The 25,380-nt window shown below is 43.4% G+C and overlaps 2 protein-coding genes across 12 annotated transcripts in view; both read right to left on the bottom strand.

The window, feature by feature from the left end:
- LOC143764223 (uncharacterized protein CXorf65-like) overlaps positions 1-5,599 on the bottom strand; it is a 37,022-nt gene extending 31,423 nt beyond the window's left edge. For 2 of the 3 annotated variants that reach the window (XR_013213110.1, XM_077249612.1), the window contains exons 1-4: positions 5,127-5,599; positions 4,795-4,881; positions 4,239-4,355; positions 1,276-1,350 (exon numbers count right to left, since the gene is read on the bottom strand). Coding sequence is in view for 2 of the 3 variants with exons in the window: in XM_077249612.1 (XP_077105727.1) it covers positions 1,276-1,350; positions 4,239-4,355; positions 4,795-4,881; positions 5,127-5,448 (601 nt within the window). In the remaining variant the exon portion in view is untranslated. The remainder of the gene's footprint in view (positions 1-1,275; positions 1,351-4,238; positions 4,356-4,794; positions 4,882-5,126) is intronic. The other variant, XM_077249613.1, reaches the window with a different exon arrangement.
- A 1,863-nt stretch (positions 5,600-7,462) lies between these two features.
- LOC143764221 (uncharacterized) overlaps positions 7,463-25,380 on the bottom strand; it is a 321,683-nt gene continuing 303,765 nt past the window's right edge. For all 9 annotated transcript variants that reach the window (XM_077249606.1, XM_077249602.1, XM_077249607.1 and 6 more), the window contains 8 exons: positions 23,553-23,619; positions 23,327-23,458; positions 22,567-22,896; positions 22,320-22,435; positions 15,905-15,996; positions 15,085-15,202; positions 14,680-14,793; positions 7,463-8,601 (listed from right to left, as the gene is read on the bottom strand). In XM_077249606.1, the coding sequence (XP_077105721.1) occupies positions 8,443-8,601; positions 14,680-14,793; positions 15,085-15,202; positions 15,905-15,996; positions 22,320-22,435; positions 22,567-22,896; positions 23,327-23,458; positions 23,553-23,619 (1,128 nt within the window). In that variant the 3' untranslated portion in view covers positions 7,463-8,442. The remainder of the gene's footprint in view (positions 8,602-14,679; positions 14,794-15,084; positions 15,203-15,904; positions 15,997-22,319; positions 22,436-22,566; positions 22,897-23,326; positions 23,459-23,552; positions 23,620-25,380) is intronic.

Below are 25,380 nucleotides of genomic sequence, written 5' to 3'. Positions count from 1 at the left end.
CACTGAATCAACACTTTAATGTGGCATTTCTCAGCCCGCGCCCCGGTTTATTTCTTGCTAGGTGACTTATGGCACTTTGTTTGGGTCCAGCCTCCAGCGAGCTGCTGTCCACTGGTTCCAAGTTGTGGAACTTTACAGGATTTCTATTTTCAGCCTTGTACACTCCGCCATGACAATCAGTAAATTCCTCAACATTTTCCAGATCTTTACTTACTGGGAACGTTCCTGGTTACATTATCTAGACTGGATAAAATTGTAGTCAATCTGTAACTGGGAGACGTAGAGGGAGGGTCGGCTCACCCCGGGTCCTGCAGAGACCACAGCTGATTGCCAGCAAGGAAGCCTTATAATGGACTTACAGGTATGTAGAGAATACAGCTGGGCAAACCATGGGTTAAAACCTACCCCTTATTCCATAGTTAAAATATCACAGGAGGCAAATTGCAAACCTACGCGATTCGGCATTAAGCCTTACAGCATGTGGACCACCTGTAACTACGAGAAGTATTAGACATGTACTAGAGACCAGCTTCTAATGGTCCTATTCACTATCAGCAAGCAGAGTTCTTGAAAATGTTATTGAATTGACACCCAAAGTATATTAGAAAAATAGTTTAAGGGGTAATTTGGTCAGAAGGATTTATCACCAGTCCTCTGAATACAAAATGAATGCTCAGACTCTCTCTGACTGCGTGGGGACCCTATTAATCCCAAATGCAAGATGGCATCTAGATGTCTAATCAAGAGTGATGGTTGAGAATAGAAGGTGTAAGGCCCGGATGATAATTCTCGAGAACAGAGGTTGTGCCGTTGGGGCACAGGGGACAGCGGTCTCCAATTCTGGTGATGAGTTAGGGTCATCACCATGTATCACTTATCCCAGGGATAGGAGACAAGTGTTTACCACTGAAGAGGAGCAGGAGGTAGACATGTCATATGTATTTCCGTTTTGAGAAAGGGTTCAGTACGAACCTGAACTGCGTTAATCAAAGCTACTTGAAGTATTGCCACACGTGGAACTGCTCCTTTTTCACAGCAGCGCGGTCTCCCAGAACGTCTATCTCCTGCTCCTCTTCAATCTACATGCAGTAATAGATCCTCTGATCTGCAGACGTGACTGCAGCTGCTGAATAATCTATGGGCATTTATTGGAGCTGGCAAACCCCTTAAATACCAGCTACATAGTCTTGTATATATAGTCAGTCTTGAAGATGTGACATATGATGGATTGTTCCCTCTACAGATATACGTGCAGATCATAAGCCACAGTCTTACCTAGAAACTTGGCATTTACAACGGTGTCATCATTCAGTAATGGGGTAAATATGATGTCTGAGGAGTCCGGGGACCCTGAGGATGGAGAAATAGTAGTGTCACCTCTATATCACTAGTAAATTAGAAGCAGCATGGGAGGACACAGAGAGAGAGAAATGAGGAGAAAATTGGTGATGTACACTATGGGGCGGCGGTTATCTGGTAAGGCCGGTGATGTCATACACTATGGGGCGGCGGTTATCTGGTAAGGCCGGTGATGTCATACACTATGCGGCGGCGGTTATTTGGTAAGGTCGGTGATGTCATACACTATAGGGCGGCAGTTATCTGGTAAGGCCGGTGATGTCATACACTTTGGGGCGGTGGTTATCTGGTAAGGCCGGTGATGTCATACACTATAGGGCGGCGGTTATCTGGTAAGGCCGGTGATGTCATACACTATGCGGCGGCGGTTATTTGGTAAGGTCGGTGATGTCATACACTATAGGGCGGCAGTTATCTGGTAAGGCCGGTGATGTCATACACTTTGGGGCGGTGGTTATCTGGTAAGGCCGGTGATGTCATACACTATGGGGCAGCAGTTATCTGGTAAGGCCGGTGATGTCATACACTATGGGGCGGCGGTTATCTGGTAAGGTCGGTGATGTCATACACTTTGGGGTGGTGGTTATCTGGTAAGGCCGGTGATGTCATACACTATAGGGCGGCGGTTATCTGGTAAGGCTGGTGATGTCATACACTATGCGGCGGCGGTTATCTGGTAAGGTCGGTGATGTCATACACTATGGGGCGGCGGTTATCTGGTAAGGCCGGTGATGTCAAACACTATGGGGCGGCGGTTATCTGGTAAGGCCGGTGATGTCATACACTATGGGGCGGCAGTTATCTGGTAAGGCCAGTGATGTCATACACTATGGGGCGGCGGTTATCTGGTAAGGCTGGTGATGTCATACACTATGCGGCGGCGGTTATCTGGTAAGGTCGGTGATGTCATACACTATGGGGCGGCGGTTATCTGGTAAGGTCGGTGATGTCATACACTATGGGGCGGCGGTTATCTGGTAAGGCCGGTGATGTCAAACACTATGGGGCGGCGGTTATCTGGTAAGGCCGGTGATGTCATACACTATGGGGCGGCAGTTATCTGGTAAGGCCAGTGATGTCATACACTATGGGGCGGCAGTTATCTGGTAAGGCCAGTGATGTCAAACACTATGGGGCGGCAGTTATCTGGTAAGGCCGGTGATGTCATACACTATGGGGCAGCAGTTATCTGGTAAGGCCAGTGATGTCATACACTATGGGGCGGTGGTTATCTGGTAAGGCCAGTGATGTCATACACTATGGGGCGGTGGTTATCTGGTAAGGCCAGTGATGTCATACACTATGGGGCAGCAGTTATCTGGTAAGGCCAGTGATGTCATACACTATGGAAAGGTGGTTATCTGGTAAGGCCAGTGATGTCATACACTATGGGGCAGCAGTTATCTGGTAAGGCCAGTGATGTCATACACTATGGAAAGGTGGTTATCTGGTAAGGCCGGTGATGTCATACACTATGGGGCGGCAGTTATCTGGTAAGGCCGGTGATGTCATACACTATGGGGCGGCAGTTATCTGGTAAGGCCAGTGATGTCATACACTATGGGGCGGCGGTTATCTGGTAAGGCCGGTGATGTCATACACTATGGGGCGGCAGTTATCTGGTAAGGCCGGTGATGTCATACACTATGGGGCAGCAGTTATCTGGTAAGGCCAGTGATGTCATACACTATGGAAAGGTGGTTATCTGGTAAGGCCGGTGATGTCATACACTATGGGGCGGCAGTTATCTGGTAAGGCCGGTGATGTCATACACTATGGGGCGGCAGTTATCTGGTAAGGCCAGTGATGTCATACACTATGGGGCGGCGGTTATCTGGTAAGGCCGGTGATGTCATACACTATGGGGCGGCAGTTATCTGGTAAGGCCAGTGATGTCATACACTATGGGGCGGCGGTTATCTGGTAAGGCCGGTGATGTCATACACTATGGGGCGGCAGTTATCTGGTAAGGCCGGTGATGTCATACACTATGGGGCAGCAGTTATCTGGTAAGGCCAGTGATGTCATACACTATGGAAAGGTGGTTATCTGGTAAGGCCGGTGATGTCATACACTATGGGGCGGCAGTTATCTGGTAAGGCCGGTGATGTCATACACTATGGGGCGGCAGTTATCTGGTAAGGCCAGTGATGTCATACACTATGGGGCGGCGGTTATCTGGTAAGGCCGGTGATGTCATACATTATGGGGCGGCAGTTATCTGGTAAGGCCAGTGATGTCATAAACTATGGGGTGGCAGTTATCTGGTAAGGCCGGTGATGTCATACACTATGGGGCAGCAGTTATCTGGTAAGGCCGGTGATGTCATACACTATGGGGCGGTGGTTATCTGGTAAGGCCGGTGATGTCATACACTATGGGGCGGCGGTTATCTGGTAAGGCCGGTGATGTCATACACTATGGGGAGGCAGTTATCCGGTAAGGCCGGTGATGTCATACACTTTGGGGAGGCAGATTATCTGGTAAGGCCAGTGATGTCATACACTTTGGGGAGGCAGATTATCTGGTAAGGTTGGTGGTGCCACAGTCCGTGGAGGCAGCGGTTATCTGGCAAGGCCAATGAAGTCATACACTGTGGGGCAGCGGTTATCTGGTAAAGTACTGTGGTATCATACACTGTTGGGTGGTGGTTATCTGGTAAGGCTGCGGATGTCATGGACTGTGCGGTGGCGGTTATCTGGTAAGTCCAGCTATGGCACAGAACACAGGGGCGGTAGTCATCTCGATTGGGCAGGTGGGGGCACAGAACGCAGAGGAGAAAGTTAACGGATGAGGGCTGATGAAATTACTTAACATGCTAAAATCAGAGTTGGTCTCGGCACAGTATGGCAGATTTTCAGACTGGTGTCAGCACTTACTGGTCACGGCGAGCAGGACGCAGGTCTCCCTCTCACCCAGGAGCTCACTAGCGTAGCGCTGCTGGTTCTCCTGAAGATTCTTCACTTGCCCACCTTCATCTGCAAGTTCTATTTCCCCTGCAATATAAAAGTAATGACCATTTATAGAGACTAGTATAGATAATGGTAATTATACCAAGCATTATCATGGTTCAGTTTGGGCACAGGCCAAAAAAGCAAAAATCTTTATGGTGAAGATTATTAGGTCTACATTTATGGAAAGGATAAATAATGTCAAATGCAATACTGGACAATTCTGAACCATGTCAAGAAGTATCTCTCTACACATCATAGTTTTATAGAAAAATGGTAATGCACCAAACTGCGATACAGCACAATAACACAATACACTGTGCCATAAACATAATGCATCAGACTGCAGAATTATAGCACACAGGATTATTGTACCTCCTGTCTCCTACCATACAATTATACCATATATAACGCTCCCTCCTGTATCCTATTATATATTATAATGCTCCAGTTCTATTCTTCTTCTTCCATGTTCCCTTCATACCTTCATTTTCATAGTGACATAAGTTTTTGATACTTTCCAGAAGAAGCTGAACTTTGCAGTTGATGTTAAAAAGTGTCTCTTCACTCTCTGCGGAGGAAATCAGAGGAGGACGGAGAGTTACTCGTCACAGGGAATATTACATTTACATTTATTTACAAATCTGAATCTGATTATGAATGAGATTTTGTCTCATCCACATTTTTTTTTACATTCAAAGTAAAGAAGAGTCCTCGAGGTTTCTATGGGTGCAATGATGCATCTAACAACACTAAGTACGGTACACACGACCCAACTGTCTCAGGTTTTGTAGAAACAGTCTAATATCTGCTTACCTCCATACAGAACGGTTATGAACATCTCGGCAGTATTCCTGAAAGAATCAGACCGGTGTAAATAATTAGGCACCCACAGCAGGCAACTTTTTAAAGGTGGAAATAAAGAACCTACCTGAGATTGTGAGCATTCCTGGTCTCCAAGGAGAAGGTCACAAACAGCATCCATCGACTGTGCTGCTGTGTGATATCTATGCCAGCGCTGATTGCTCAGCAAACAATCCTTATTATTAACACTGCTTGGCTTTACATGGTTTTGTCTCCAAGGTGTTGCTAGATGTGGTTGCCAAGAATTAATCAAATCTGTGCACATATCTTGCATCTGTTTCACTTTGCACAGATCTCCTATTACAGGGTCTAACTTTCTTCTTCCCTTCTGTGAGATAGCAAGCCATAATAAATAATACTCTTACAAGTCATACGCCAGCAAAATAGAATGCAATGATGGGATGTGATATAAAACATCCCTGCACAGAGGGAGCGTGACAATCATGGGGCTACTTCCTGCAATATGCTCCATCAGCAGCGAGTGGCCCCAGGACCTGGTTATAGTGGTGTTCACCCCTCCTGCTGTGGTGCTACACGTGGCCTTCCACGTCTATCTTTCACTACCCTCGCCTCTCCCCGTCCTTCCTCTGGTCACTACAACATATTCTCCTCCATCGCTCACGCGGTCACAACTAATGGACCCAAGTTACTAATGGTTTTGTGCCTAGGTGAAAAAATGTGCCAACATTTTTTGCATGAAGATCAGGTCACTTTTTTAACGTTTCTATGGCTTATTTTAGCTCTTAGATTTATTTTCGGGTTTCAGACATTTTTTGTTACTCAATTGTTAAGGAGCGTACCTCAGAAAAGAGGTGTGGATTAAAGATGATTATCGTGATGTTACACCAGAAAGGGGTCCTCAGCTGCTGGACCCCGCTATAATGGCTCTACCTGCTACCTGTTGCTTCTCTGGAGAAAGCACATGTGCTAGGTAATATATGTAAATGTAGGTTTTCATGTCTCTTGGGTTACGTGCCAACAAATACAGCTAAAATTCGCAAAAGAAATGAGAAAGGTCCAGTGAATATTCCCGGACATTAATATCCTGAAATTCTCATAGTTTGCTGATTGCAATAGTTTAGATTCAGGCAGAGATGAAACGTTGTGTGACTTACTGCCCTCTTGCACTCTGTGATAATACCAGTAGAATTGATGCAGTACGGCCGGCTATTATCCAGCTTGATGGAACAAGTTCTGTGTGCTTTTCTCTTGTGCTCCAGGTCAGGTTGCGGAGTTCAGTGAATGTCTTATCTGATGGATATACTGTTTCACATGGACAATTCAGAAAGAAGCATAACGTTTACAGTAGGAGGCGGATATCCAGGCTGCAGTACTGAGGGCTCCGATAGAATAATTAAATAGGTATCTAAATGATGTGCAGTGACAGCTTTTATATGTGGGGTAGCTTTAGGGGCTTCAGTTCTAGTTGCCCACCCAAAGAGCTCTGTAATCTGAATGTGTACTAGATGGGGACAGATGTGCACATAGGGCGATAGATACCATAAAAGCAAGAAGAGGCATTGTGCTCACCTAGAAGGGTTGTGACCCTAAAAAAACGCCTGTAGAACCACAGAAACCGTTGCCCCGTGTGCAGGAGGAGGCTCTTCAGCACATAATTGGAAAGGAAGAGGCATTTTTCACGGGTGTATGGCTGTGTTGCTGGGCATAATAATAATCTTTATTTTTATATAGTGCTAACATATTCCGCAGCGCTTTATATACATTATCATCGCTGTCCCTGATGAGGCTCACAATCTAAATTCCCTATCACTATGTCTTTGGAATGTGGGAGGAAACCGGAGAACCCGGAGGAAACTCACAGAAACACGGGGAGAACATACAAACGCCTTGCAGATGTTGTCCTTGGTGGGATTTGAACCCAGGACCACTGATCCACTGTGCTGCCCCTCAAGGGTACTAATATTTCAGTAACACAGGATTTAATTTGTCAACGTGTTTCAGAGACGAACCGCCTCCTTTTTCAAGACAAAACCCTTTGACAAATAAAACCCTATTTTACTGAATTACTTGAGGATCGTTGTACGTCCAGCAGCAGAGCCACACACTCGTGAAAAACTCCTTTTCCATCCCATATATTATACATGATAATAATAAATCATCATTGTAATTACTATTCACAGCTCTACTAGGAAACATGAATGGAAAACAGGCAAACCCCAACATATCAATGGACTTTATCAGGCGCCTTTGATTCTCCAGAACTTCCAGTATTTTTAATTTCCAAAATGTTCGGTTTAGTAAAGAAGAAATAACAGTGCAGAAGCGAATGAAGCCCAAACTAAACATTTATTTTGCCTGCTTGGGTAATTTGCTACTTTGTATCAGTATAAGTAAAATGTATCAGCTTGAGTCCAGAGGATTGTGTAGGCTGGATACGACTGTAGGAAACTTCCAGCTGCGAGAAGCGTTACATATGCAGAATGTTGCCAGGTACTGACAGCAAGTAGAGGTACTGAAAACGGCAGGCAATCGAAACCGTTCTTAAATTATGAGAGAATGCACATGGGTTATAATTGGTGAAAAGTTCCTTGCATATTTGTGTGTGAAAAATCAGAAGGTACCACAACACTGGCCACGTTATTGAAAAAATGTTAAAAATGTCATCTACACATTGCACATATTTTCTGTGTGTAAATTGATCTGTAATGCAGATTTTAAAATTCTTGGCCTGTCAATTCATTGTGCAGAGTCCATTGCAGACTTCACCTTTGCAATACTTAGGGTATAATTCTCAACAAAACCGCCAACAAAATTTGTGACTAACGCATGAAGTATTCAAAGCAGAAAAGCTAGCTGTTAATTCACTGCAGAAAATCCATAGCTTTTTTCTATCCATTCTTTTAGGATGGAAACATGAAGCATTTTACAGTTGCAGCAAAATTAAATAAATGAGATTTATAAAAACACAATCAGAAGTTGCATTTTTTTCTTTGTGTTTTTTTGTCCTGTGAGATGTAAAAAAAAACAAAACTGCATGTTAATTCTTTCAGCGTTTTATAAATTGAGATAAATGAGGCTTAGCGACAAAAACGAAATACGGTAAATAGAAAAAGATGCATAAAAAAACCCAAAACATTTTAACATGGAAGTTTCCCTTTTTTTTTCTGCTAATTGTGTGCATTTTTACTGCTGGAAAAAAATCACAACAAAAATGTACCCAATGGTTAAATGTTATTTCCTGTAAATTCCTTTAACTACAACTATCCATGCTTCATATGTATCTACACCACGGTAGTCACATAAAAAGTCACTTATCCTGGTTGGAATCGGACATGTGGAAATCCGAAGGGTCAGGTGGATGCAGATAAAGCAGCTCATGTTCTTCAGCGCTGATCTTCTCCGCCGTATGCCGTCTCTGTATTTCCAGCAGTACTGCACGGTCTCTATTCTCCACTATCCTATTAAACTACAAAACAAATCTCCATAAGTTTCTGCAGCATCAAAAAGGGAAGCAAGAACTAACTGCAAAAGTGATTTCTAGAATCCGAATTGTGCTTCTAAGCTCGTGAGTGATCGTCACCTGCCCTGAAGAAATATTCTGCAAGTGGGGGCATCATCATGGGGCACAATAGGACAAAAAGGAGATTGCTGGCTACAGCGTTTGTAATAAAGTTTATGATTTAATATGTGGAAGCAATTAGTGGCAGGGATTTGCAGATTTTAGGATAATGTAATATTTCTACCAAAAACTGCTGAATAACTGAATAAAGCATCCTGATTGAGGAGAAAAAAACAAACAAATGTGTGACCAAAGGGTGTGGGAGCCTGTGTTGCAGATTCTGCTCCATTTGCGGAAGTGTTTCTGAACGCGGAGCTATGATTATGCCTCTACCGAAGACAATGGCGGCCGTCATGTGGCTTCAGTGTCCGATGTGCGATAGATCCTGGATTTCCATGATGAATGGGAATCATGATGTAAATGTAAATACAGCCCAACACATTCATCGCTTAAACTTGTACTTGTGTGATGTCTCCACATATCACACAGACAAGTATAATTTATATACTATTTTATCTAACATATCTTTAAAGATTTTTGTGCTCTTAAATGTGTATAGTTGGGGATAAAAATAATGTTTGCAGTCTTACTTCCTTCAAGGGTACACGTCATTGGATTCATGCAGCCCATACCACAAGCAGCCTGAGTCAGAAAAAAATGAAGAATTGCTTGTCCAAGCTCCTGGGATAGATTAAAACTTAAGATTTTTTTTTTTTTTTTAATTAAAATAATGATAATGAAAAGAAGCACATGCTGGAAGAAGGAAAAAGTGATGCGTTACGTTCTTTGTCACAGCATGAATCAGAACCTGGTTGCACGATTGCAGCCAGGTATATTAGCTCCGGGAATTTATAGAAAATATAGTTAAAAGATCTCCTCCCAGCAGAGCAGCAGGTGATTGACAGATCTGTACCCATGTACACATAAGAGAGAGGTTTGCCCATCACCGGGTGCAGGGAAGGTGCCGGTCCAGTCTAGCCCCTGACCGGATTATCTAATAATACCACCAAGGACAACATCGGCAAAGAGTTTGTATGTTCTCCCCGTGTTTGCGTGGGTTTCCTCCGGGTTCTCCGGTTTCCTCCCACACTCCATAGACTGATAGGAAATTTAGATTGTGAGCCACATGAGGGACAGCGATGATAATGTGTGCAAACTGTAAAGCGCTGCGGAATATGTTAGCGCTATATAAAAATAAAGATTATTATTATTATTCTGAAGTGCTGGAGCTTTTCTGAGAATAATATGGCTGCAATCATGCAGCCAGGCTCTGATTCATGCTACCTGTGGTTTGGGCAGGGTGAATCAGAAACCAAGTTCCTCTTAACATTTTTGCGTTGCACGTGGCGTTTGTAATTCTTTTCTGTCTTTTTCTGAGCTCCTCTCACCTGAATTATGACCACAGATCACACCAAAGTTGAGCTGACCTGTGATGTGGTCATAAATCAACTGAGATGAGCTCCGAATGAAGGTAAGAGATAACTCTCAGAGAAAGACGGATTCTCAGTTTATTCTGTAACTAGAAATGCGCAAATTAAACAAAGTCCCTGGAAACCGTACAAAATTTTTAATGAAACCCAAAAATTGCTTTTGAAAAAGTCCATAACCTCTAAAGGGATTACGGTATCTTGCAGGCAATTTTTTTTTTTTTCTCATTAAGATGGTTCAGACACTGCCAAAATTCTTACTGTAGCGGTTACTCATTCTCATCTGGACTATAGCAACTTTTTACTAAATCAGTCTCCCTCTTACTCTCTCCTCTCCAATCTATCCTGACTGCAGCAGCCAAGATCATATTCCTGGCCAACCGCTACACCGATCTCTCTACCCTGTGCCAGTTGTTGCACTGGTTGCCCATCTGGTACAATGACCAATATAAACTTATCAGTCTCACTCACAAAGCTCTCCACAGTTCATCCCCACCCTGTATCTCATCCCGTGTCTTAGTCTACCCCCCTACCCGTACCCTCCATTCCACTAATGACCTAAGACTAACATCCTCAATCCCAACCTCCCACTCCCATCTCCAGGGTTTCTTGCGTGCTGAGCCACTTCTCTGGAATGCACTACCCAGGGCAAATCGATTGATTCCCAATATCTACAGTTTTAAGCGTGCCCTAAAAACTCACTTCATAAACTGGCCTATCGCCGCACCACACTTAAGTAACTATTCCAGTTTTGCCCACATAACATTTTCTTCTAAATCTGGTCCCTAGTAGTCCCTCTCTGTCTGTATTGTACACATACTGGCTGGTGACCGGTTCATGCAGCGTTATGTGCATACCTACTTATTATATTAATGGCTGGACTGTACAATACAAGCAGTTTTTACCTTTTACCTTTTCTGTCGCCCATATTTCCTCATAGAGTGTACATTTGATAGCAGCAGGGCCCTCACTCCTCTAGGTATCTGTTGAATTGTGTTAATTTGTTATGTCTTTAAATGTCTGTACAAGTAATGTGCTGCAGAATATGTTGGCGCTATAAAAATAAAAACTATTATGATTCAAAAATCGTTAAAAAAATGTAAGTAGTAATTCCCCTGTTGGTCTGTAATTCCGCCAGCAAATGTCCTGACATTGATTGGCAGCAGCAGTCACATGCTACCAATTTGGGACATGAAAACGGGTGCGGTATCAGAAGCAGTGGGGGCCGGTGAGGGGACTAGTTCTACTTTTATTTTTGATTATAATCTGAGCATTTTACAAGATTTTTCAAACTGAACAGACAACATCCATTAATAATGTGCAAAACGACAGTCTGCATTAGTCTGTTCTGCAGGAAGACGTACAGTGTGGACTGAATCTCTGTATACAGAGTGACCATTATTCATAATACAGACAGATCAATACGGTTTTATAACCTTTGTATAATCCAGAATATCTGATAATCCAGCACATATGAGGTTCATGTACGATGGTCAATAGACACCAAACTACAGTATTCTGAGTTTTGTTCTGATCACGACAGACTCCGAGTACATAGGATCTATTACTCTACACAAGTATTTTTATGACCCAGTTTGTTTCTGACCGCTGGTGCAGCTTTTATTGGTTTCCAGTCTCTGCATAATAAATCTTGTTTATATGGAAGATCCTATCAGTCATCAAAGTGCGGGACATTGGGGACATTGTGTTGTTTACCGTTCTTCTTTGAGACGTTCAGTACACAGGACACAGAGGATCGTTATGACTCCGTAAAACCTGAAGCTGCTATAATAGATCCTTTTGGCTATTTTCCAGCACAGATGAAAAGAGTTATGAACTTGTGGAAAACTTGTAGAAGTTGCAGTCAACAATCATTACTACCCAGTTGTACAGGGTTGGCCATGTATATGGATACACCTAAATAAAATGGGAATGGTTGGTGATATCAGCTTTCTGTTTGTGGCACATTAGTATATGGGAGGGGAAAAACTTTTCAAGATGGATGGTGACCATGGCGGCCATTTTGAAGTCGGCCATTTTGAATGCAATTTTATAAATGGCCCACCCAGGTGTATCCATATAAATGGCCCTTCCTCTACAGTGGGGCAAAAAGTATTTAGTCATTCAGCAATAGTGCAAGTTCCACCACTTAAAAAGATGAGAAGCGTCTGTAATTTACATCATAGGTAGACCTCAACTATGGGAGACAAACTGAGAAAAAAAAATCCATAAAATCACATTGTCTGTTTTTTTATCATTTTATTTGCATATTATGGTGGAAAATAAGTATTTGGTCAGAAACAAAATTTCATCTCAATACTTTGTAATATATCCTTTGTTGGCAATGACAGAGGTGAAACGTTTTCTGTAAGTCTTCCAAAGGTTGCCACACACTGTTCTTGGTATGTTGGCCCATTCCTCCATGCAGATCTCCTCTAGAGCAGTGATGTTTTTGGCTTTTCGCTTGGCAACACGGACTTTCAACTCCCTCCAAAGGTTTTCTATAGGGTTGAGATCTGGAGACTGGCTAGGCCACTCCAGGACCTTGAAATGCTTCTTACGAAGCCACTCCTTCGTTGCCCTGGCGGTGTGCTTTGGATCATTGTCATGTTGAAAGACCCAGCCACGTTTCATCTTCAATGCCCTTGCTGATGGAAGGAGGTTTGCACTCAAAATCTCACGATACATGGCCCCATTCATTCTTTCATGTACCCGGATCAGTCGTCCTGGCCCCTTTGCAGAGAAACAGCCCCAAAGCATGATGTTTCCACCACCATGCTTTACAGTAGGTATGGTGTTTAATGGATGCAACTCAGTATTCTTTTTCCTCCAAACACGACAAGTTTACAAACAGTTCCAGTTTGGTTTCATCAGACCATAGGACATTCTCCCAAAACTCCTCTGGATCATCCAAATGCTCTCTAGCAAACTTCAGACGGGCCCGGACATGTACTGGCTTAAGCAGTGGGACACGTCTGGCACTGCAGGATCTGAGTCCATGGTGGCGTAGTGTGTTACTTATGGTAGGCCTTGTTACATTGGTCCCAGCTCTCTGCAGTTCATTCACTAGGTCCCCCCGCGTGGTTCTGGGATTTTTGCTCACCGTTCTTGTGATCATTCTGACCCCAGGGGGTGGGATTTTGCGTGGAGCCCCAGATCGAGGGAGATTATCAGTGGTCTTGAATGTCTTCCATTTTCTAATTATTGCTCCCACTGTTGATTTCTTCACTCCAAGCTGGTTGGCTATTGCAGATTCAGTCTTCCCAGCCTGGTGCAGGGCTACAATTTTGTTTCTGGTGTCCTTTGACAGCTCTTTGGTCTTCACCATAGTGGAGTTTGGAGTCAGACTGTTTGAGGGTGTGCACAGGTGTCTTTTTGTACTGATAACAAGTTTAAACAGGTGCCATTACTACAGGTAATGAGTGGAGGAAAGAGGAGACTCTTAAAGAAGAAGTTACAGGTCTGTGAGAGCCAGAAATCTTGATTGTTTGTTTCTGACCAAATACTTATTTTCCACCAGAATATGCAAATAAAATGATAAAAAAACAGACAATGTGATTTTCTGGATTTTTTTTTCTCAGTTTGTCTCCCATAGTTGAGGTCTACCTATGATGTAAATTACAGACGCCTCTCATCTTTTTAAGTGGTGGAACTTGCACTATTGCTGAATGACTAAATACTTTTTTGCCCCACTGTATATAGCGCCCAGCCCGACTTTAATAAGAGGTCGTAGTCAGTACAGGCTGCGATACGTTGTATGCACAGGACAAGCTCGAGTTTTCAGCCTCTGGAAGTACAGCAAATAATAAATGTTTCCCTTCCCTAGGCGCAAGCAGAGATCTTAATTAACTATGAAAAGTTTTGCAACTTCCTAAGACAACTAGGGGAGAGTGGGTTTTGGGGATGGTGTACATTGCAAAGATCATTTCGGTGTGTTGAGGTAAAGGAGAGTGCAGCACCAAGTATCAAGAGGAAACAAGAAGAGCAGTGATGGAAGTGACATGGCAGCTTCCTGAGCATTGATCACAGCAACCCAAAGTCAGTGAGGTCCCTGCTGGACCTCCAAAACGGCAGAGGTGGCACAAAAAAAATGTACAGTTTAAATAAATAGTAACAAGCATTGCAATACTTACCTTAACCAAAAATCCCCCATCGACTTCAGATCAAAGTCGTCCAAACATGCCAATATCTAATGTACATCGCTCCCCCCGATGGATGATGTTGGGGGAGATTAAGGTCGGGCTGTAGGAATTTATAGGCCTGATCCTTTAGTTCTCTAGTAGATAAGTGGCCACCAGGCGTCTGTCAGCGGCTTTCTCCTCTCTCCACATTGAAATCACACGAACAATCGTTCATGGGTGAGAAGAGGTGAGGAGATACTGCTGACGGCTGAATGACTGTTCATCTGACATCGCACATGTATGGCCGTATACTACAGATCTACAGTCACAATTCTGCAGGCTTCAGAGCTAAAATCTCCCAACATTCCCTGCTTGTTCAATACCTACACCAATCACTGCACCACGTAAAGTCAGCAGAGACCTTAAGTAGAACTTACCACAGACGGATCGCTGTCTGTCCGGACGCTCAGGGCTCGGGACTCTCTCTGGTTTTCCATGGCTTCTGTTACCAGCTGGAGGAATTCTTCATTGAGAGTGTCTATCGCCTCCTCCTGCCGCACAATACAGATATCAATGGTAGAGGACAGATGCTTTATTCTACAGGAGGATCCTGCATTGTGAATAGAACGATACAGTACAAGATTACCAGGTGACCTGAGGGCTGGCGAAAGTGGCTGTGGGCCCTTATGGCAAACACCGACATGACGGCCACTCTAGGAAAAGGACTACACCCCCCACTTCCCACTGGCGCTTATGCATCACCTCCTCCGACATTGTATACCATTGTGTCCCCCATAGTGCTATATGCTCCATACAGGATGTAATGGACATTAATGGCTCACCTTTGTGGCCGTCTGCTCTGAACAGTCCTCTTTAGCATTTTCTCGAAGGCGTCCAGAATTCTTCACAAACACATTCTCCATGATTCTCTGGTTTCTAAACTTGCTGTAAAATTCACAGCTGATAAAAGAAAACGTGTAGAAGGAAATGACACTGCAGATGATGGGAGTAGTTATACGTAACTGGAATATTTTATTGACAGTGAGAAATGAGTGGGGGCAGCCATGACAGTTACCCTGTGGAGGCGAAGTGTATCTCACATAGACATCTAATGATCAGTGCCATCAAGAGGCCTTTAAATGAAAGCTCTATAGGCACAGCTCAGATCGGCAACTCAAGCTCAGATGTTATCTCCATTAATATATGGCGCAAACTGAGAATCCATCTCCAGTCTTATCAGAAGCTCAGACTGCTGTTGTCTACCTCATGCTTTACACTGCAGCTCTGCTTGTTTGGATTGGCTGAGTATGAGCACAAACTCAGCAATTAAAGATAAGTGACCCACGTAACATAAAAAACCCTCCTGAGATGTTGCCTTTGCCTGATGTAGCTCTCATACTTCCATCAGGTGGAACTGTGAGCGCTGCAGATGATCAGCAGCTGGTGATTGACTGCAGTGGTCAGGTGACATTACAATGTCACGTAACCTCCTTGAACCACACAAGGAATGGTGCCAGTCCTAGAAGCATATGGTTTTCTGTGGAAGTAACTATATGACTTTCTTTATGATATGTATGGCACTTAAAGTTAAGAAAAGGCTGTCCAGTTGTGACAACCCCTTTAACGGAGATAGGTTTCACATGGACAGAATGTGGTCCCTACCTTCTCTGCGTTTGGTATTGATCTGGTAATTTGTGCATCATCAGAAGGTCTCTGATCGCGGTTTTCATGTCAGGATTTGTGTCTCTAACACCCTGAAAGGAGAATGCAAGTATCACAGAAAATGAAATTAATAGATGGATTTTAGTACTTACAGTAAAATCCTTGAATACATTGCGGACGCAGGACTCTGGATACACATCCTGCCACTAGGAGGCTCGACAGAAAAAAGTTTTTTTTCTACCTACCTATAACTTACAGTCCTGCTCACCATTGTTGGCACCGCTTCATTTTTTTCAGAGATTTTACAATATCTTCATAAATACCGGTAAATGGAAATTTACCAAGCTGTGTTCTCTGAACTTTTTAATTCGTATTCCAAAGTAATATAACAATAAAACATTGTTTTCAACTTACATGTTGCAATTTCAAAGAAGAATCAGAATAAACAACATGTGCAGCAATAAAGGCCCCTAATTAATACTTGGTTGCACACCCTTTGGCACTGATGACAGCCTCCAGACGATTCTTGCAGCCATCTATAAGCTTCTTGCACTTCTCACTGGTATTTTTTCCCACTTTTCCTTTGCAGTTTGTCCAAGCTCTTGAATGTTTGTAGGGTTCTTTTTCCCAATGGCAGATTTCAGTTCACCCCAAAGATTTTCAAGGGGATTGAGGTCAGGACTCATCGCCGGCCAATTTAAAACAGTCCACATTTTCTTTTCATCCAATCCTGTGTACTTTTGGATGTGCGCTTTGGGTCATTTTCTTGTTGGAGGACCCAGGATCTTCGACTCAAATCAAGTTTTCGTACACTGGGTAGGGCATTTCATGGCTAATTCATGTCACATGGGCACTGCCAATTAATTACAGGTGATTCTCAATTGTGATTTACAGTGAGCTAGTCAAAATGTGTTTCCACACTAATTTAATGTAAAGTGTGCTAATACCAGTGTCCCCAAGAGCTTAAGGTTTTTCTATGTTTCCCTCCCATGGTTTTTTGTTTTAAATTATAGTTGATCATTTTCTCTTTTGTATTTAACATGAGCGCTATATACAAAAAAAACTGTTTCACTTGATTCATTTTTTTCAGGAGCTATTCCACATAATGTACTTAAACTTCATGGGTGCCAATAACGATGAGCAGGTGTAACACGAAGGGATAATGGAAAGGGAACCAAACACTAGGAAAGGGGGGAGTGGAGACCCCTAGACAGATCTAACATCAGCCTGTCTGCCTATCGTCCCTATATAGGTTCCGCACCTATCGCCAAGCAGGATACCTAATCCCTGCCTGACGATGGCAATAAGCCCTGCACCGAAAAGGACAGGATGAGCGCTAGTCAATCCTCACTACTGCTAAAGACAGATAGGATAAACGAAACAAGGGAGACACTTAGCTTGAGTATTGTGAAGAGCGGAACAAAAATGGTTATCTCAATAAACCAAAAAGAATTTGTGATCAATATTGACCTGTCCATTCAAGGACATTTTAGCTATAGTGTGAAATCCTATTTTTTGTTTGTGAAACTGCCACTTAGGCGAAACTGTACTGTTTTGTTTGTTGTGAAACTATCACATAGCCGAAACTGTTTTTTTTGTCTTCTCTTTTCTCTCTTTGTTTAAACAAGCAAAACTTGTATAACCACTGAAACTACCTGTACAACTATATAAAGAGGGGATAGCACCTTGAAGGCAGGCGTGCTTCAAAGGCTTCCCAGTGATATACTATACGAGACGTGTCTTGTGTATTATTTCTGGTGATTCCCCACTTCCAAAGGCTGCTCCGACTGAGTGTGGTCCCGACAGTAGATTCAGAGAGAAACACAGACGCCCTCCAAACTCCAAAGAGGATGCTACAGATTGCTACAGCTCCAAGCTTTATCAGAGAAGTGCAAATAGAACATATCACCCACAACTCCAAACAGCAAGTTGGGAATTATAAACACCCAGATCCAAGAGTGACCATTAGAGCCGGTGGAGGTGGCCACTGGGTCCTAGCAATAGAAGGACCAGGCAGAAGTCTGCAAAGAAAACAGCTGAGACCTTCTGCAGACAGATGCAGTGCAAGGTCTGCAGTCTCTTACACATCCGTGACAGCTGGACTGTAAATGGGTTTTCTGATTTCATAAAAATTCCTTTCCTTCCATTTCCAATTTGTTATAAAAAAAAATCCTGTCTTTTACTTGCTCTCCCCTGGTTCAGCATTGCAGATCCCAGTGTCTGTAATAGTTTGCATCACTGACGTCATGAGTAGAGATGAGCGAATATTTCAATATTCAGTTCGGCTCACGAACACCGAATTTGCAATATTCGCTGATTTAATCGCCGAACATACACAGCACAAAAGCATAGCATTTGGACCAGTGTTAATCTATGGGGCAGCTCATATCACCATTTATTTTCTTGGGCGTATTTAGCATGCGTGTAAAATCGTAGCATGCTGCGATTGTCACCGAGACTCGCCAATGCAAGCCTATGGGTGCGAAAAAAAAAAATTGCACAGCACTCGGACCATGTGAGTGCTGTCCGATTTCTACGCACCGGTGTCCTTTGAAAAGCTGGCAATTGATGGTCGCATCATGCAATTTCCCATGGCGCTCGCGCCAACGTCACATAGGTGAAGTGAGTTCATTGGCTGTGAACTCGCAGAACCTGTCAGATGGCACCGCGAGCAAGAGAACTTTCTCACGCTTGCTGTGCCATCAGTTAGGTAATAGGAGGTGACATCAATACAATATGAAGGTGACATCAATCCCCTCAACTATCACCCCACTTGCCACCGCTACAGGGCAAGGGGGAAGAGCGTGGCTAAGTGCCACAATTGGCGCATCTTAGAATGCGCCTTTTCTGGGGCGACTGAGAGCTGATGTTTTTAGCAGGGGGGGCAGCATCCATTGCCCCTTCTTCGGCTTTTAATATCAGCCCGCAGCTGTCTGCATAGCCTTTGCTGGTTATTTATTATAGGGGGACCCCATGTCATTTTTTTTAGGGTCACCCATTTTAATAGCCAGTAAAGGATAAGTATACAGTTGTGACCCCTTATCCAGGCTATAAACATCTGCCCCCAGCCGTCGGCTTTCCCTCTGCTGGTTACGAAAATTGAGCGGGAGCTCACGCCATTTTTTTCCAAAAATGAATCTTTTATTAATTAAATACATGTACAGTAATTTGCCAATAGAGAACAAGACCAGCACATCTAAGCTAGTGTGAACAGGCGCCAACCAAAAAATACATTATATAGCACTTTTTTCCTATTCTCTATGGCAGTAATGCATTTTCAATGTTCTAGAGTAATCATTCTTGGTAAATAATGGTGCAACCTTTATCGTTTTTCAACTTATATGTTTTTTTTGGTTGGCGCCTGTTCACACTAGCTTGGATGTGCTAGTCTTGTTCTCGATTTGTATTAAGCTTTTTTGGACATGTGCACTCCCACACCCAATAGCCACAGGTGATTTTAAGTAGTTAGCTGGTGGACTCCTGACCCATAAATTGTAGGCTTTTTTGCCCAGGAGAGGGACCCAATTATGAAGGACGCCTTGATGTGGTAATTGGGCTCACATACATTGGCCAATTTATGCGCAAAGTACCTTCCTTTTTTCATAGCAATTTTTGCAGATAAATATTTCATGTGTACATTATATAGTACTTTTTCCCTATTTTCTATGGCAGTAATGCATTTTCAATGTTCTACAGTAATTTGCACACACACTGCACTAATTGTATTTGTCACTGACATCTATATATCTATTCTATATGTATTTACTGTATGTAATCCATCTCTACTATCCTGTCGGCTCCTGCTGTGATTTTACAGTACACAGCTGATTAATTGCCGGATTTTCTTCTATGTAATATACAGTATATATGTGTGTGTCACTGACATCTATATCTATCTATCTATCTATCTATCTATCTATCTATCTATCTATCTATATATATATATATATATATATATATATATATATATATATGTATTCTATGTGTATATATCTATTCTATCTATTCTATTCCAACCTGTCACGCTGTGATTATACTGTATGTGGCACATGAATTGTCGGCTTTTCTTCTATCTATCTAATATATATAGACATATATATATGTATGTCACTGACATCTACAGTGCCTACAAGTAGTATTCAACCCCCTGCAGATTTAGCAGGTTTACACATTTGGAATTAACTTGGCATTGTGACATTTGGACTGTAGATCAGCCTGGAAGTGTGAAATGCACTGCAGCAAAAAAGAATGTTATTTCTTTGTTTATTTTTTTTTTAAATTGTGAAAAGTTTTATCAGAGGGTCATTTATTATTCAACCCCTCAACCCCCCAGAATTCTGTTTGGTTCCCCTAAAGTATTAAGAAGTAGTTCAGGCACAAAGAACAATGAGCTTCACATGTTTGGATTAATTATCTCTTTTTCCAGCCTTTTCTGACTATTTAAGACCCTCCCCAAACTTGTGAACAGCACTCATACATGGTCAACATGGGAAAGACAAAGGAGCATTCCAAGGCCATCAGAGACAAGATCGTGGAGGGTCACAAGGCTGGCAAGGGGTACAAAACCCTTTCCAAGGAGTTGGGCCTACCTGTCTCCACTGTTGGGAGCATCATCCGGAAGTGGAAGGCTTATGGAACTACTGTTAGCCTTCCACGGCCTGGACAGCCTTTGAAAGTTTCCTCCCGTGCCGAGCAGGCTTGTCCGAAGAGTCAAGGCTAACCCAAGGACAACAAGGAAGGAGCTCCGGGAAGATCTCATGGCAGTGGGGACATTGGTTTCAGTCAATACCATAAGTAACGTACTCCACCGCAATGGTCTCCGTTCCAGATGAGCCCGTAAGGTACCTTTACTTTCAAAGCGTCATGTCAAGGCTCGTCTACAGTTTGCTCATGATCACTTGGAGGACTCTGAGACTGACTGGTTCAAGGTTCTCTGGTCTGATGAGACCAAGATCGAGATCTTTGGTGCCAACCACACACGTGACGTTTGGAGACTGGATGGCACTGCATACGACCCCAAGAATACATCCCTACAGTCAAGCATGGTGGTGGCAGCATCATGCTGTGGGGTTGTTTCTCAGCCAAGGGGCCTGGCCATCTGGTCCGCATCCATGGGAAGATGGATAGCACGGCCTACCTGGAGATTCTGGCCAAGAACCTCCGCTCCTCCATCAAGGATCTTAAGATGGGTCGTCATTTCATCTTCCAACAAGACAACGACCCAAAGCACACAGCCAAGAAAACCAAGGCCTGGTTCAAGAGGCAAAAAATCAAGGTGTTGCAGTGGCCTAGTCAGTCTCCTGACCTTAACCCAATTGAAAACTTGTGGAAGGAGCTCAAGATTAAAGTCCACATGAGACACCCAAAGAACCTAGATAACTTGGAGAAGATCTGCATGGAGGAGTGGGCCAAGATAACTCCAGAGACCTGTGCCGGCCTGATCAGGTCTTATAAAAGACGATTATTAGCTGTAATTGCAAACAAAGGTTATTCCACAAAATATTAAACCTAGGGGTTGAATAATAATTGACCCACACTTTTATGTTTAAAATTTATAAAAATTTAACTGAGCAACAAAACTTTTTGGTTTGTAAGATTTATGCATCTGTTAATAAATCCTGCTCTTGTTTGAAGTTTGAAGGCTCTAACTTATTTGCATCTTATTAAACCTGCTAAATCTGCAGAGGGTTGAATACTACTTTTAGGCACTGTATATATCTATGTATTCTATATGTATTCTATGTGTGTCTATATATATTCTATCTATTCTAATCTGTCACTCTGTGATTTTAATGTATGCGGCACATGAATTGCCGGCTTTTATTCTATCTTTTACCGAATATTATCGACTTTTTCCAATTTTAAGAAAAATGCTCGTGTTACCAATCACGAATCCGAATGTACCATATTCGTGCTGAATTTATCTTTGTTGATCGTTTTCCGAACATATTCGCTCATCTCTAGTCATGAGTTCAGCAGTCCTGCACGAACTGACAGCACAAGTCGCTGATCTCAGTTATTGACTGCAACATTTTCAATGTTATATCAGTGCTACAGACAATATCAGATACTGGGAGCAGTGGTGAAGACTAAGCATGGGACCTGGAGAAGGAGAGAAAAAAGCAGCTTGTGTTTTTAAAACATACTATACCCGGGAGCACAAAGGTTTTTCCGAAGCCACTAACCCCTTTTATCATGAAATAATACTTATTTGGAAGGTCTTCCCTGAGGAGTCATTTCAACAGTGACATGTCAGTGTCAGGTACATAGCTCCAGAAATATGCAAGTGACGCCACCACTATCACATGTATAGAGGACACATCCTGTATGACAATAACTAGATATCTGCAAATATGCACATTCCTCATCAATCACCACAGACACGGAGACTCTGGGGTGTACCGACAGCACTTACTGTGAGAATCCCTGGCCTCTCTGCACCCCAGGAATGAAACAAAGCACGGGATATCGCCCTGACGGCTCCATTCATGCACTGTATGTATTCATTATTAATTGGGGTTTGATGCAGTCCTAAAGAGCAAGAGAGCAAAGCATCAGTCACTATGATAAAAAGTGGCAACAAGTGACTAATAAGTTACACGTTGTTTTCACATTATAATATCTACTTCATCGCTCCATAAGCTTTAGACTCTGTTACTCACCGGTAGCGATCCGTGCCACTGCATGCACAATGATCGCTGCCAGCTCCCCGACATGGTCCAGGCTCAGGTACGGCACAAACAAAGCTTTATTTTCTGTATCATAATAGGAATCTCCGAGATGCAGATCCTCCGTCAGCTGCCCAGGACTCTGGATTCTGGGCACTGTCTGAGCTATCACGAGAAGCAGAGGAAACTGGGAGCAGCCATGACATACAAGATGGAGGAGAGCGGAGCCAAACCGGAACACAACTAACTGACGGGGGGAGAGCTGGCTCATGTCCATGGGGATAAGGCTGCCGACGGTGACGGCCTCAAAGTTTTTCGGTTTCTCTGAAAAAAAAAATAATATATATATATCTTATAGTTTCCACTCTGAGGAAGAGAGGTGAGCCTTCAGTTCAGAGCATGGAAGCCACTGGACAGTGGATGGAGCAGTGCATGCTGGTGAAGTGTTGGAATGATTGATCCAGCACCTTTAGTGCTGGCAGAATGATGAAGAAAAAGAAGCAGATGGCAAGTTATGGAGCAGAAAACATTTTGGAGAATGTATGTCAGTCTGTGGGATTTGGTGCTCCGTTTTAGAAAAACAAACAAACACAAATTGCAAATGAATTAGAATAGTCTATTTCATATCATAGAATGAAGATGAGACTGTTTGCCTTTTTGTAAATATGACAGAAGCTACGGTAACATGTTTTATGAAGAATTTAGAGCAGATGTTGCCCATCATTTGTCACACATCCGAGTTACCAATCAGTACCATGGGTCTGTTTATTAAGTGCTTGTTTGATTTCTTCCAAAGTCCTAGATAAAGGGCTAGCAGTGATAAGTTTCTTAAAGTTTTCTTCTCTGTACAACGCTGTCATAAACAGCTGTGGGTGTAACTGCGAACCTAGGAAAGTAAACGTAAAATCTAAATATCCAAGTCCAAACAAATCTTACAGAAAGGTCCTAACTCTTCTAATGTATCATTGGATATGACGCACCCACAGAAGAAAGCATCGGTATGTTGCCGTTCATCAGACCTTCATAAGCGATCTTATTGGCTGAGGTCTAGAGTAAAGTAAGAAAATATTCAGAACTCGGGTACTGCGTCCCTCGTTGTAGAGTTAGTAGCGGAATTAGGTTAACTGAATAATCCACATTACAATCAGATTTCATATGTAGGAAATTACAGATATAAACCATAAAATATCAAAAATTGTGAAAATGCCACTAATGTGCTGCTGCCACTATCAGCAACCAACCCATAATTAATTTATTCCTGCCTTATAAAGTGAAATCATATTCCTAGGACATGCTATCAGTTCATCACCATTGTAGGTTCAAGTCTCGGACCCCCAAACACCCTTGTGCAGTGAACTACAAGCATTATGGTCTTTTTTTTGTGAATTCCTGAGCATTCGATTTCTACATCCTCTGTTTATCATAGTACACAGCAGACTGAAATGAGTTACCAGTGAATGTAATCCTTATTTATCTTCTGAGGTGAAGCAGAAGTGGTCTTAAATCAGTTTAGAAGATGATAAGGTACCTTCACACGAAGCGACGCTGCAGCGATAGCGACAACGATGCCGATCGCTGCAGCGTCGCTGTTTGATCGCTGGAGAGCTGTCACACAGACCGCTCTCCAGCAACCAACGATGCCGAGGTCCCCGGGTAACCAGGGTAAACATCGGGTTGCTAAGCGCAGGGCCGCGCTTAGTAACCCGATGTTTACCCTGGTTACCAGCGTAAAAGTAAAAAAAACAAACAGTACATGCTCACCTGCGCGTCCCCCAGCGTCTGCTTCCTGACACTGACTGAGCTCCGGCCCTAACAGCAGAGCGGTGACGTCACCGCTGTGCTTTCACTTTCACTTTAGGGCCGGCGCTCAGTAAGTGTCAGGAAGCAGACGCTGGAGGACGAGCAGGTGAGCATGTACTGTTTGTTTTTTTTACTTTTACGCTGGTAACCAGGGTAAACATCGGGTTACTAAGCGCGGCCCTGCGCTTGGTAACCCGATGTTTACCCTGGTTACCAGTGTAAAACATCGCTGGTATCGTTGCTTTTGCTTTCAAACACAACGATACACAGCGATCGGACAACCAAATAAAATTCTGGACTTTATTCAGCGACCAGCGACATCACAGCAGGATCCTGATCGCTGCTGCGTGTCAAACGAAACGATATCGCTAGCCAGGACGCTGCAACGTCACGGATCGCTAGCGATGTCGTTTCGTGTGAAAGGTACCTTTAGGAAAAATAAAGGCCCCGTCTCACACAGCGACGCTGCAGCGATACAGACAACGATGCTGATCGCTGCAGCGTCGCTGTTTTGTCGCTGTGTGGTCGCTGGGGAGCGGTCACACAGACAGCTCTCTCCAGCGACCAACGATCAGGGGAACGACTTCGGCATCGTTGAAACTGTCTTCAACGATGCCGAAGTCCCCCTGCAGCACCCGGGTAACCAGGGTAAACATCGGGTTACTAAGCGCAGGGCCGCGCTTAGTAACCCGATGTTTACCCTGGTTACCAAAAAAAACAAACAGTACATACTCACCATCTGTTGCCCGTCAGGTCCCTTGGCGTCTGCTTCCCGCTCTGTGTGCCGCCGTACAGTGAGAGCAGAGCGCAGCGGTGACGTCACTGCTGTGCTCTCACTTTACGGCGGCAGTCAGAGCAGGAAGCAGACGACGCCAAGGGACCTGACAGGCAACAGATGGTGAGTATGTACTGTTTGTTTTTCTTGGTAACCAGGGTAAACATCGGGTTACTAAGCGCGGCCCTGCGCTTAGTAACCCGATGTTTACCCTGGTTACCAGTGAAGACATC

Source organism: Ranitomeya variabilis, chromosome 4 (assembly GCF_051348905.1).
Source record: "Ranitomeya variabilis isolate aRanVar5 chromosome 4, aRanVar5.hap1, whole genome shotgun sequence".
Classification (NCBI taxonomy): domain Eukaryota; kingdom Metazoa; phylum Chordata; class Amphibia; order Anura; family Dendrobatidae; genus Ranitomeya; species Ranitomeya variabilis.
This window is presented reverse-complemented; position numbering and strand designations above follow the sequence as displayed.